At 34.2% G+C, this 14,397-nt stretch overlaps 1 protein-coding gene across 12 annotated transcripts in view; it reads right to left on the bottom strand.

The window, feature by feature from the left end:
- Positions 1-14,397, bottom strand: part of CCDC91 (coiled-coil domain containing 91) — a 362,694-nt gene that overhangs the window by 54,780 nt on the left and 293,517 nt on the right. For all 12 annotated transcript variants that reach the window (XM_007968045.3, XM_007968054.3, XM_037990234.2 and 9 more), the window contains one exon: positions 4,092-4,205. In XM_007968045.3, the coding sequence (XP_007966236.2) occupies positions 4,092-4,205 (114 nt within the window). The remainder of the gene's footprint in view (positions 1-4,091; positions 4,206-14,397) is intronic.

Raw genomic sequence — 14,397 nt, 5'->3', positions numbered from 1 at the left:
AAGTACAAGACTAAAAAAAAAGATGTACTGGAAAAGTCTTCATTTCAAACTTTTAGTGAATTTTGTAAAAGTACGATGATGCCTAATGAAAGACTATTAGGACAAAAGACATAAAAGGTAGGACCTAATACAACAGTAGACTTCTTCCTTCAAAGATTTTCAAAAACTTCAAGAACAGAATTTCACAGACTGAAATTCAAGCTCAGTTGGAAACAAGGTCTATCGGGCTTTTAAGTTGTCTAATGTTGAAAATCTCAAGTTGACTCTCTAGTTAAAAAAAAAAAAAAACAGTCCTGGAGAAGGGAAAGGAAAATTTTTGTTCTGGAAATGTGTTCTTCTCTGATGTAAATAGAAATCCATCTTCCAAAGGAAGAAGTAGATGTGAGTTGCCCTAACTTAGTCTTTTGGAAAACAGACAAGAAGATTATGAATTTACTAAAATATTTTGTTTTTCCTAAGTATTAGTTTATAAACTCTGAGATACCTTTTTTGTCTATGAAAATATTCCAAACCCCAAGATATTCACAAAACTTCACTCAAAACACTGAAATACATTTTTGGAAAAGAAGAATATAGAGAATCTCAATTTTTAAAAATTTACATAAGAGGTCTAGTAATTAGTTGGTGCTTTCATTTCAGATCATTTATTGACTTTCTTTTTTTTATAGCTTTTCTGTTTGGAAAGATACATTCAAATATTAAAAATATGCCACAGTATGTGTTATTAATAAAACTTTAAAATTCCAAAGTGTAAGTAATAAATTTCCTACAAGTATACTGATTAAATCAGTTTTAATATTCTGTACAGAAGTGAAATAAAATTTTAGAATTCATACTGTAAACTTCAGAGGAAGTAGAATACCAAACACTATTCTAAAGAGCACATTTTTAAATTAGCAACAATAAAGCTGCTACTTGTTTCAATTTTCTATAAATAACATGGTAAAGATGATAATTAGCATAACATATATATTATTGAGTCCTTACTATAGCTGCTATTTTATTATATGTATTAACTCATAACAACTCTGTAAGGTAAGTATTAGATTTATTCTCCTTAATATATAAGGAAACAAGCAAAGAGAAGTAGAACTTCAGTGCAAATGAAACCTAAAGTCATGGTTTCTTTGCTGTTATTTTAATAATGTCTCTGCATGTGGTAACTGATTTACTGACTAATATAAGTGAATATTAGGCCTTTAGTATGATTTGCAAGACCACACAGACTAAATGCCTGAATTCATTGTCAGCTCTTTTCAAAGTTAATTTGCTTCATGGGCAGACCAGATATCTCTTAAAAAGGCATTTCTTATTCTTATTATAGGCACTTCTTATGGTAACTACATAACTCCCTTCGACAAAAAAGTAACATTATCTTTAAAATTCTTTTCTTTCAAGAAAAATCTTCCATCTCAACCGAAGAAATGTTAGTCTAAAATAATCTTATGAATGAGTTTGCTTTGTTATATAATTTCTCATTCAGATTTAGAGCTCAAATAAGGATTGGTACTAATAAGGATTGATATACTATTAAGACAAGACACTAAAAATGTGGAAACAACTAAATATCCATTAACAGATGAATGGATAAAAAATGTGGTATATATGTACAACAAAATACCATACAGCTTTAAAAATGATTCAATATGGAACAGTATGGATGATCCTTGAGGGCATTATGCTAAGTGAAATAAGCCAGTCACAGAAAGACACATACTGCATGGTTCCACTTATATACAGTATCTAAACTAGTCACATTCATAGAATCAGAGTGGAGCGGTGGATACCAGGGGATTGGGTTAGAGAGAAACAGGAAATACCCAAACAACAGCATAAAGTTTCGGTCAAGCAAGATGAATAAGTTCTAAAGCTCTGCTGTACAACACTGTATACATCTATAGTCAATGATAAGGTATTATAGACTTAAAATTTGAAAATGAAGATCTCACGTTAAGTGTTCCTACTAAGATAAAATAAATAATTTAAAAAAGAGATGATACAAAAGGATATACCCACAAGAAGTCTTGAATTTATTTGATACTTAAGTTCTTTCACAATTGCAATCCCTGTATGCATATAAATGTACCTGTAATTCCTTTGCTGAATGATTACTTTTGAATAAGATTATTTAAAATAAACTCTTTGTGGGTAAATATGGAAATAGGAGTTTTCTGAGCACCTAATACTCCTTGAAAAGTCAACTGACTCTTTGGCTCAGAATTTACTCTTTAGAAGGTTAGACATCTATCAGGAATTTGAGTGAAAATGCTTTTAAAAACACTCTGAGGTAAACTGTACAAAGATTTAATCCCACATAAAATGTTTCTGTGAATGGTTAATTTATCTGGAAAGACTTAGCAAGTTTTTACTCTGGTGACAAATTCTCCGTTGTCGAAACCTAATTGTAGCCATCAGGAGGTGGGGATTTTCTTTGTATCATACCAAATTTGACTTCAAGTTAAGAGCATTGGATGGCTGGGCATGGTGGCTCATGCCTGTATTCCCTGCACTTTGGGAGTCTGAGGTGGGTGGATCACTTGAGGTCAGGAGTTCAAGACCAGCCTGGACAACATGGTGAAACCCCATCTCTACTAAAAATAAAAAATAAAAAAATTAGCCGGGCATGGTGGCAGCTGCCTGTGATTTCAGCTACTCAGGAGGCTGGGGCAGAAGAATTGCTTGAATCTGGGAGGCAGAGGTTGCAGTGAGCGGAGACTGCGCCACTACACTCCAGCCTGGGCGACAGAGCTAGGCTCTGTCTCAAAAAAAAAAAAAAAAGTATAGGACTAAAGTAGTGTTATGAGCTTTTAGTGCACTTCTTGAACTGCCAAATACAGGATAATATCTTATTGTACGTTTTCTATTTATTTTGCCATTTTGACCACCAATTAAGTTTAGCTATGTGTCAAATTACCTCATACACACAGTTTATGTTTGTTTTGTTACATTATGTAATGCAATATATGTTTGCATTATATATTTACACACAAATACTTAAATATATTTATATAATATATAATACACACTAAGCATATAAAGAAAACATCCTAAAACACTGCATGTGAAAAATTTTATTATATATTTTATTTTATATATATATTTATTACAGAGAAGATTACAGTAAACATCTAATTTTAAAGAGTTTCTTATTTTGTGTATTGCTTAGAGGACTGAAGATTTGTTGAAAAGACAACAAATCAAGTTAGATCCATTATTTTCAGCTACTGCTCAGAATAACATTAATAAAACCACATTGTATGAAAATGCTATTTGTTTCAAAGCTTTAATATGCATTCTAAACTCTTACAAGCATATTCTGAGTTTTGGTTTTGAAGTGGCACTATGGCAGAAGAGCCTGAATTTGCTAACTGTAATTATGTCCATTAGAACTACAGTGGTGTTAATACAGTCAGAAAGCTTAAAGGATGCATATACATGTCTATAAATATTATAAGAAATTAACAAAGGTATGGCAAAAGATTCTAAAAATGTAGAACTGTCTATTATCTTTGTGAGTAAAGCTAAACTGGAAATGCTATAGGTTATTTCTAGGAGTCTACCAAGAAATTATTCACTGTTGCTTTTTGCTGACAGATGGGATTTATGTTTTTTTTTTTTTTTTTTTGAAACGGAGTCTCGCTCTGTCGCCCAGGCTGGAGTGCAGTGGCCGGATCTCAGCTCACCGTAAGCTCCGCCTCCCGGGTTTACGCCATTCTCCTGCCTCAGCCTCCTGAGTAGCTGGGACTACAGGCGCCCACCACCTCGCCCGGCTAGTTTTTTGTATTTTTTAGTAGAGAGGGGGTTTCACCGTGTTAGCCAGGATGGTCTCGATCTCCTGACCTCATGATCCGCCCGTCTCGGCCTCCCAAAGTGCTGGGATTACAGGCTTGAGCCACCGCGCCCGGCCGGGATTTATGTTTGTAGACATAACTATCAGAATATATAATTATATCAGAAAATATCCTTAGATGAAGATTCGTAAGTTAGATGACAGAGGACATTTTAAATATTTTACAATTTCATAGTATTGTATGGAAGTCACTGACTGAGTTTACTGAAGTACAAATTAAAACTCTTCAGGAGATACTTACCCTTTTCTGTTCTTTTATATACTCTATCAATTCATCTCTTGTTCTTTTCACTGCCTCTTCCACAGCCTTTTCACTTCGTTTCTGCTCTTCTATTATTGCTGCCTTAACAGTTTCCTGTTTGTGGGAGAAGGCAAAACAGTCAGGGAGGTAAGCACTATGACATATTTGTGTCCATTTCGTATAAACTAAAAATCCTCTTCAGTGGGTTTCAGCTCATTCTATTCAAAGTGTACCTTTACACAGGAATAAGAACTTACAAAATCTTTTGGGATCTTTTAGAGATTTCACAGAACTCCCTTTCCCAAACTGAGTGAAAGGGAAAGGAATGGAATATGCCATTTATTGCAGGGAGTGCCTGACAGACTCCAATGGCTTCCTTACCAACCTTTCATTTGATGTTTACATGATTCATTGCCTTCCTGTATTTTGCACTATCCACATAAGACTTCCAACTTGTGTTTATTCTTCCAAGAACACTCTAATGCTCTAGCTGTTTTATTCACGTTTAATATTGCCATCATACAATAATCAAGTGTGGTCTGAGTGGTAAGATTTACAGCTAGTTTGGTCCTCTTGCCAGGTTAAGATGTTGTGAGCTGGACACCATAAGTAAGAGGTAAAAATTCCACCCAGTGTGCTAATATTTGAAATGAGAGATCCAGGCAGGGAAATGGTACTCTCCGTTTATTGAAATAGTAATCAGGTACTGAAGAGATTTCAGAATTGCAAATACAGAAAGAAAGCTAAAATTCTGTAAAACTACAACACTTCTCAGGAAGTCGTGATATTTTCTGCTATAATAGTGTATCATGAAATGGAATGAATGCCACGAAGCAAAATCTTTTCATTCCCATCTATAGGTACCAACCTTTTTTACTGGACATCAAGGCAATCAATTGGAAAATGGCTTGAGTTTCTCAGAATATTTGCTTCAGTTTTGATTCTTGGAGGTTCTGCTCTTTGTGGAGTGTATGTATGACTTAGCTTAGTTTTCCCCAATTAATTTTAGATATTTATATGTAACTCAGAAAATATAAAATAATATAAAGGACTCTGTATTTGAAATCTATTTACTGTAAAAAATGGAGATGTGGAAATATATAAACACAAAGCAAGACACACATATATATACACTTGGATATAAAGAAGATGGGATAAACTGTATATACTATTTTCTAAACTCTAGCATTTTTTACTTAGAATATATCTTGGACATTTTCTTAAGACATTACATATTCTTCTATAATATGATTTATATCATAGGGTTATATAATAATTTATTTTACCAATTTTTAATCATGGGTATTTTGGTCATTTTAAATAAAACACAGCAGTGACAGACATCCACATATGTATCTTTGTGCTACATTGCAGTTACTTACTTTGAACAAATTCAAAAAGTGGAATCATTTTTGGCCAAGGGATTTAAATTCAATATATCTTTTGACATTTTGTACAAATTTCTTCTTATAAGCAGCTCATAAGAATGGCTATTTTCTTGCATCCTTGATAACATTTATTTTCATCAGTTTTTACAATCTTTGCCTACTTGGGGAGAATGATACCGAATTTTATCCTGTACTTTTAAAAGATTAGGTGAGTTGAGCATTTAATTTATAAAAATATTGGCAATACACACGTTTTCTCTTGTCATTTGCTTGATCATATCGTCTACCACTTTAATATTGGTATACTTATTTTTTTTTATTCCCTTCCTTATAAAATTAACTGAAAATTCTGAAAGTCTTTGATAAATTTTACTATTTTATTTTCAGTCACTGAGTACATTAAATGCTGGTTCCACTGATAGAGTACAAAGTTGTTTCCATAATTATTTCAAAAGATTAAAGTTGAAAAACTATAGCAATTTATAAAAGAAACACATGAGAATAAAACTATTTAGCATCTGCTATAATTCTTATTGACTTCACACTTGCAAATTTAGAATTTGAAGTTATTCAAATTTAGAAAGATAAAAATATTACATACTAAGCTCTCTGAAATAAAACACCTTAATAATTCTGTAGTGAAGAATATGAATATTCACATTATATGAGTAAATTAAAGGTATTAATAGCTTCACATTAGTTCAAGTCAGGTTTTGCTAACAGGTGAGTTACAAAAATCTTTAGTTTTCAGGGCTTTTGAAATTTTACAACTGCAGATAAAAAAATGTCATAAGAAGCATATTAGTAAATCTGACCAGGCCTGTATGATCAAAAGCGAAAAGCATCAATTTAAATAAATGGGCTGTAACCAGAAAAACATGAAGAATTAGTGAAAGTTATTCAGTTAACACTTTTGAGGGAGCTGAGTGTTTATATTATTAATACCTTCTCAGTTGAAATTTTTGATGCTCTACAATTCCTTGTTTTTGAGCTGGCAAAAGACCATTTACAGTACAAAATTTCCCTTGGTTCTATCCTCCCCAGTTGGGAGTTAAGTGACAGTCAAGGTTGTGAAGCTCATCCTGAAAAACTGCTCATCTATAAATTATTCCTTTGAATGTTATACAAAAGTAAAGTTTAAGCCTTCCACTTTCTAATCAGGCCCAATTCTGAATTAGTTAGAACTGATTAATACATTTTGTTTGCGTGTATGCAAGTGGTATGTGAATATCTGCCTGCATGGTTTGTTTGTTCCATAAATTAAATATATCATTCCTGGGAGTCATGAGAAGTAATCTAAAATAAAACATAGCTTGCAAGGAATAAACAGTTGCCACCAATAAGTACATTCAAATAGGAAATTCTGAAAAGTATTTTCCAAAATATTTTGGTGATAACACCACCACTGCACATGGTATATTCTTTAAGGAAGGGTTTCTCAACCTTGGAACTACTGACAATCCTTTACTGTGAGGGAGTATCCTGTGTGTAAGCAGCATACCTAGTATCTACCCACTAGATGGCTTCCAGCTGAGAAACACTATCCTAAGGTGAATAGTTTGGAATGAAAGGTACTCAATTGCATATATGTTATGCTGTATTTGTGAAAATATATTAGTCATACTTCTTGTCATATTGGAATATTTTTATCTAAAAATATATGCAGAAACATCCTATCCAAATGATAATCTAACTAGTGTTTAAATGTGGAGAAAGTTCCATATACTATTTTTTAAAAATAAATGACTGGAATTAGTTTTTATACTGTTATGATTAAGTAGGTCATGTTGAAAGTCATTCAGGGCTAAAAGCTTATATGATACTTTATACAAGATGTTATAATTTCTCTTTACTGCTTAAAAGTGTAGTTATGCTTTAGTATCCATTGAATCTACCATACATTTCAGAAATCACAGGATCATGAACTAGTAAAATGCCTGTGGTTGTCTGCCCTTTATCAGGGCAATTTTGTTAAGGATTGTAAACATAGCTCAATTACAGAAAACAAGTATCACCAACTAACTGAATTCTGGTCTGTGGGTTGTAAACCATAGTACTACGTGGTTGTGTAATTTTCTGGGGAAATTGTGTGTTTTACTTATTTTTTGTTCCTATACAAAATATATGCATATTATCTAATTATGTATTATTTTAAAAGTTACATGCGGTTGTAGAAATGTATCTTAGAAAATGAGTGATAAACTAGAGATGCAAAGATGAAATATCACATGTTATACTGGGTTCTAGTTTGTGGTTGGTAGCAAACTCTGTTCATACATTCATTTGTCAAATATGTCCTAAATACCTATTTTGTATAAAAAATAGTCCCAAATACTGAAGCTATATTTGTCTATCTCTTGATAAGTTTCTAATTTACTTGTGAAAATAAAATATAAATGCACAGAAACTGAAATAACAGTATACTAAAAGAGATCTTAAAGGACATTGTGGTTAATGAGTGGTGGTAATACTGTTTGAGTTATAAGGAAGGAGATATCACAATGTCTACAATGGTCAGAGAAAACCTTAAAAAAATAGGTGAGCTCTGACTGGAGGTTTAATAGGTGTTTCGTGTGTGTAAAGAAGATGAAGACTGAGGGATCTATATAAGTAGCTCATACTGAATGTTATTTAGGAATAATAGCTTATATGACATTCGGTATAACAGTGCAAAAATAGAACCTGAGTGTATGTTTGAGGCTTCTGGCTACAAATGAAGGCTCTCTTGGGAAAAGTGGAAAGAAAGGAAGGCTGGGACCAAGAATGGGGACCCTGAAGGCTTACAGCTGATGCCAGCAACCCAAGATGTAAAGAGCTACCAATAACAGCATATAGATTGGTTGCTCTTCTTGCCACTTGTATAGTCTTTACATAAGTCAGCAAACAAACATAGTCTTTATTAACCTCATACATAGTCATCCTTGCCTCACCCCCAATGATATACCAAAAGGAAACAGGCAAACTCATTAGCACAACATCTTCCAAAGTTGCTAACTCTTAAACATTGGTCTAAACAAAGAAAAGAATAGACACATTTTTATTTCCTTCCTATATGGGCAAAGTATTACTCATACAGTATCATCCTATGTCCACAGCCAACAACTCTGATCTAGGGTATATATGTCAGAAATTTGTATCTGTGTTTGTAATCCCAATGTACAAATAGAACAGTTTCATTTAAAGTTAGGAGAAAGTCTTCTAGATTGTCCAAAATTCCATTCTTACTAAGAAAAACTAATATTTGGTAGTATGGGTAGAGTGATTTGGGGGTAATAAACTATAATCCTTGTATTGGATGCAGTTTTTTTAACCAAAATACTAGGAAAATAAGTGACATTTTAGTGTCTGTAACAAGCAACCCCCAAAATGAAACAAGCGTGTATAATCAGAAATGTAATTTTCTAGTAACCATAATGTCTCCATTCATAGGTATTACTAAATAGATATCTTAGTCCATTTTCTGCTGCTGTAACATATCACAAACTGGGTAATTTATACAGAAAATTGATCCATGGTTTGCCTCATGGTTATGGAGCCTGAGAAGTCCAAGACCAAGGGCCACGTCTGGTAAGAGCTTTCTTACTGCATCATAACATGGCAGATGACATGATAAAACAGGGTAAGAGAGGGCAAGAGCACTCAAGACAAGAGGGAAAATGCGGGCCAAAATGTGGTATTACATGATATTATACAATGAACTTTTTTCCTGCAACACACATAGTTTTAAAGTTGTTCTCTATTGTTCTCAACTAAGGCCAAAGTTAATTTACTAGGAAGGAGCTGCAAGCCCATCTGTAAACTTTATCAATAAATCTCACAATCTTAATCCTCTAAAAATTTAATAGATATACAGTAACATGTAGCTTAAAAGTATAATATAAATCACAGTAAGAAAGGCTACCAAAATATTTTCATGAATACTATAACAGCTACTTATGAAGTGATTAAAATACTTCCTTCTCCCTCAGTGTGAGTTCATGTATCCTACGTTCTATCCCTGCAAATGTTTTCACATGATCAGCAGCATGATTTTCTCAAAGTGATAATAAGCCTTAAAAAAATGAAGGAAGGCAGTGAGTTAGAGTTGACTTCCAAGTCAGATAAACATGAGTCAATACTTGTATTCTCTCTCTTGTTGTTGTTGTTTTTTTTTTTTTTTTTGAGACAGAGTTTTGCTCTTTTTGCCCAGGCTGGAGTGCAGTGGCGCGATCTCGGCTCACCACAACCTCCGCCTCCCGGGTTCAAGCGATTCTCCTGCCTCAGCCTCCTGAGTAGCTGGGACTACAGGCGCCCGCCACCGCGTCCGGCTAGTTTTTTGTAATTTTTTAGTAGAGACGGGGTTTCACCATGTTAGCCAGGATGGTCTCGATCTCCTGACCTCGTGATCCGCCCGTCTCGGCCTCCCAAAGTGCTAGGATTACAGGCTTGAGCCACCGCGCCCGGCCTTTTTTTTTTTTTTTGAGACGGAGTCTCGCTATCTTTCAGGCTGGAGTGCAGTGGCGTGATCTTGGCTCACTGCAAGCTCCGCCTCCCGGGTTCACACCATTCTCCTGCCTCAGCCTCCTGAGTAGCTGGGACTACAGGTGCCCGCCACCACGCCCGGCTCATTTTTTGTATTTTTAGTAGAGACGGGGTTTCTCCATGTTGGTCAGGCTGGTCTTGAACTCCCGACCTCAGGTGATCCACCTGCCTCGGCCTCCCAAAGTGCTGGGATTACAAGCGTGAGCCACCGTGCCCGGCAATACTTGTATTCTCTTGAATAAAATTTTAACTCTCTAATTCCTTAAAATTTGTTTATGTTAATATATGTAAAGAAAAATTTTAACATACAAAATAAGATAAATAAAATACCATGCACAGCACACCATGTGCCCCTCAGTTTAAGAAGTAGAATATTTTCGATAATGGTGAAGTCCCTGTGTAACCATCCCTATGAATTTCATCCTAACCAGTTTCCCATTTCCCAAAAGAAGCCACTTAACCTCTTTTTTTCCCCCGTTTCATGTTCTCTCAATATCTCTAACATTCTTATTGCAATTTTACAGTTTCAGGCATTACCTTTGAGTTTTCAGTGTGGAGGATGAGGAATTTACCTTATTTCTTAGAACCACTCCAAAATCTAACACATAGATATTTTAGTCTCCCTATCTTCCCACTTCAGATAGATTATGGATTTGGGTAAAACTATAGCAAATATATTACTTTTTGCCATGTAACAACAACATTAATCTTTAGTGGCTTAAAATAACAACCATTTATGTAGACCTGGGATCAGCAATCTACTAACAATGAGCCAAATCCGGTCCGTTGCCTGTTTTGGTACAATCCACTAGATTAGAATACTTTTTACACTTTTTAATGTTGAAAAAAAGAGAATATTTCATGGCATGATTCTTATCCAATTATACTGCTGTTTGGTGTATTACAAACTACAGTGATGTAGTAATAATTTGGCTGCATTTCAGTGCCACGAATGTTGTCCTAATGTAACAGAATTATCATTTTTAACTTCACTGCATGTCTATCATCCCAAAACAAGAAAAAATGACTTCGTTGCACTTTTAAGGCAGAGTAGAGTGAGATTATTTTGATAATGGATTAGATGTCAAAAAAATGTTTATTATGCAATGAGACCATAACTGTGCTAAAAGAAATAATAAATGTCTATATTACCAGAGTAAACACTTATCACAATATTCTCAACAGGAAAGCAATCATCGAAAAATTACAAAATTTAAAATCCATCAAGACAACAGATTTCTTATACACGTACACACACACACATACATAAACACACACACATGCTTCAACTAAAATTAAATTTCCGAGTGGATCATTTGTTAGTCAAGTCAGAAAAGCCATTTACCAATGATAAGTTTTAAAAATTGTGCTTAATTAAAGCAGCCAGATAAATGGTCTCCTGAGGGAGAAGAAAGGAACTTGTTTGGAGTGAACAGCTTTTTGTGAGAACAGGTGCTTGATGAGATTGAGGTCATCGGTAGCAAAATCAATAGTCAATTAAAAAACAAAGTAAGTGATTTTTGAGTAGTTTTCTTGGCTCTTCATGAGTCAGATGATTTACTGAATTATTTATTTCAGGAATCAATGCCAAGTTTGAAGTTATTCAAACTTAGGCTTTATGAATAGTCTACATGGAACAACTAGAGGTAGGAAAGTTTTCAAAAAAGGTGAGAAACACTAATTTAGTACAACCTGGCTTGGAATCTGCTAAGATGTGTTAACAACTGATGACAGTAAAAATATGTGTGGAATGAAAGAAGGCTTAGTTGAACAAATGTCTAAAACTTGTGAAAAAGTAAATTATTTAAAACTCAGTTACTCATCAGGAAGTGTTTTGAAGAAAATATCTGAATTTACCATGTATTACTGAACGAGTACTACTAACAGTGAACTTCTTTTGCTTGTGTGGACTAGGCCATTGTCAGTTCTATTAATTTCTGTCTGAAACTGAAGCTCAATATCCTGACTTGCCATCCTATGCAGCAGCCCAATGGCTTAGCAGTAGTAAAGATTTGCTGTGATTGTTTCTGAGTTCAGGGCTTTGACTGAAAGTTTTTCTGAATAAGAACCACTCAATCACAATTACCAAATAATGAATAGCTTAAGACATTAGCTTTTGTTTCAAGGTAATGTTTCTTAATGAATTAAATAAAAAATTACAATGCACAATAGCTCTTATCTGCAGCAAGACTTATACTATGGGATAGTCATTTGAACTTTACTCAACACTGTTTGAATCACAAGTCAAGCTCCTTTATACACTTCCTATGCATTAACAGCTTAAAAAAAAAAAAAAAAAAAAGTAAGGCTTCTATTTCCACACATTTATGAACTCAAACTACAGTTCCAGAAGTTCCAGATATAGATGCAAGTGCAAAGGAAGCTTCTATATTTCCAAATCCATTTATGCATTTGAGAAACTTTCATCTAACTTTCAACTGGAAGTAATTGATCTGCACTGCAATGACATGCTAAAAGGAAAATATTAAGAGAACCTAGAATTCTATAAATGCCTCCCAAGTAATGACTATACTCAATCAAAATTATATATCCATTTACTATAAATATTTAGCATACTTGTATGTACGAAAATACATTTTAAAGATTAAATATGTAGAATCTCATTACAGATCAGCATTAACAACCAACTAATGAACATTTGTGACCAATTTTCATGATAGGTATAACTAGCTTTAAATAAGCAAATGTTATTACCCCAAAAAGAATTCTACTCTTTTCATTAGATCTATATTAAAAATTGTAATCCATTATTAATATATTTTTAATTTCAATACAATTTTTTTTCTTATTATATAAGCACCTATATAATATTCTCAATTAAGCCTCTTAGCCCATGAAAACTTCTATCTTGACCTCTGCAGAACAAGTCTGCCAATCTCTGATTTAGGTCATGATTCTGCAAGGTGGCAATCTGGGATGGGTTCAGCTGTGTGGTTCTTTTTTCTCTTGGCTGGGCTCTTTCATCTATCTGCAATCAGCCGCTCAATCTAATGTAGCTGGCTACTATTAGCATGGCTTCAGATAAGAGTGCTTGTCTATTCCTTCTGTCGTCTCCCATTCTCCAGTAGACTAGTTCAAGATTTTTCACATGGAAGCTGAACAGGATTTCAAAACAGTGTGAAAGCATGTGAGGCCACTTAAGATATGATCTCAGAAATGAAACAATGGGCTGGGCGTGGTGGCTCATGCCTGTAATCCCAGTACTTTGGGAGGATGAGGCGGGCTGATTACTTGAAGGCAAGAATTCGAGACCAGCCTGGTCAACATGGCAAAATCCCGTCTTTACTAAAAATTCAAAAATTAGCCGGGTATGATGGTAGACACCTGTAGTCCCAGCTACTCAGGGATGCTGAGGTACGAGAATTGCTTGAACCCAGGGGGTGGAGGTTGCAGTGAGCTGAGATTGCGCCACTGCACTCCAGTCTGGGTGACAGATCAAGACTCCACCTCACAAAAAAAAAAAAAAAAAGAAAAGAAAAAAGAAAGAAAACAATGTCACTTTAGCTATACTATATTGGCCTGAGTAAATAATTATTACGAGTTAATGCCCAAATTATCTCCTAGTTGTATATATCCTCTCAATATGCTTAAAGATACGAAACATTTCTGTTTGTCTTGGATATACAACTCCTTGAACTATCTCCAAATTAGACTGGTTGTTCTCTAGGTCTGTTAAATAAATGTCCATTCTGGGATCTCCCTCAGTCCTATTCTTGTGGGTTCCCTATATATTCCTTGAATTGAATCTCCCAGCTTTCTAGATCCCAATGGATTATTTCTTCTTGGTTTACCCTTTGCTGTGGTAGAGTACGTCCTCCAGGAAATTCCTGAGAAAAATATATGAGATGTAAATGTTTCGATATCTAGTTTATCTGTAAAATGCCTTTATTGTACCTTCACACATAATTGATAGTTTGGTCAAGGGTAGATATTTAGGCTGAAATTTTTTGCAGAATTTCATAGGTTATTGAGAAGCCTATTCTGAATCTTCATAATTTGCAAATTGTTTTTTCCCTCTGAGAGAACTTTTACGTATCTAGGCTCTGTTCTGTTCCTCAAAAATTTCATGATGAACCTAGTTACACGCCTATCTAGAAACTCATGTCTTACAATCTAGAAATTCATGTTCTTCAATTTCAGATTTACTTTCATGAGACAATAACATAGTATTATGACTTCCTGCATTGTGTTGCTTTTTGTTTCTTCAAAATTATGTGAAGAACTTCTTGAACTGATTGTCTAATTTTCTGATCTTTTCATTTCTATTTTTCATTTCTTTGGGTTTTTACACTCTTTTCCCACCCTCTGGTAACCATATTTCTACTATCTATTTCCATGGGTTCAATTGTTTTGATTTTTAGATCTCACAAATGAGT

This window comes from Chlorocebus sabaeus, chromosome 11 (genome assembly GCF_047675955.1).
Source record: "Chlorocebus sabaeus isolate Y175 chromosome 11, mChlSab1.0.hap1, whole genome shotgun sequence".
NCBI classification, from domain to species: Eukaryota; Metazoa; Chordata; class Mammalia; order Primates; family Cercopithecidae; genus Chlorocebus; species Chlorocebus sabaeus.
The sequence above is the reverse complement of the archived record's forward strand: the minus strand, read 5'-3'. Positions and strand labels throughout refer to the sequence as shown.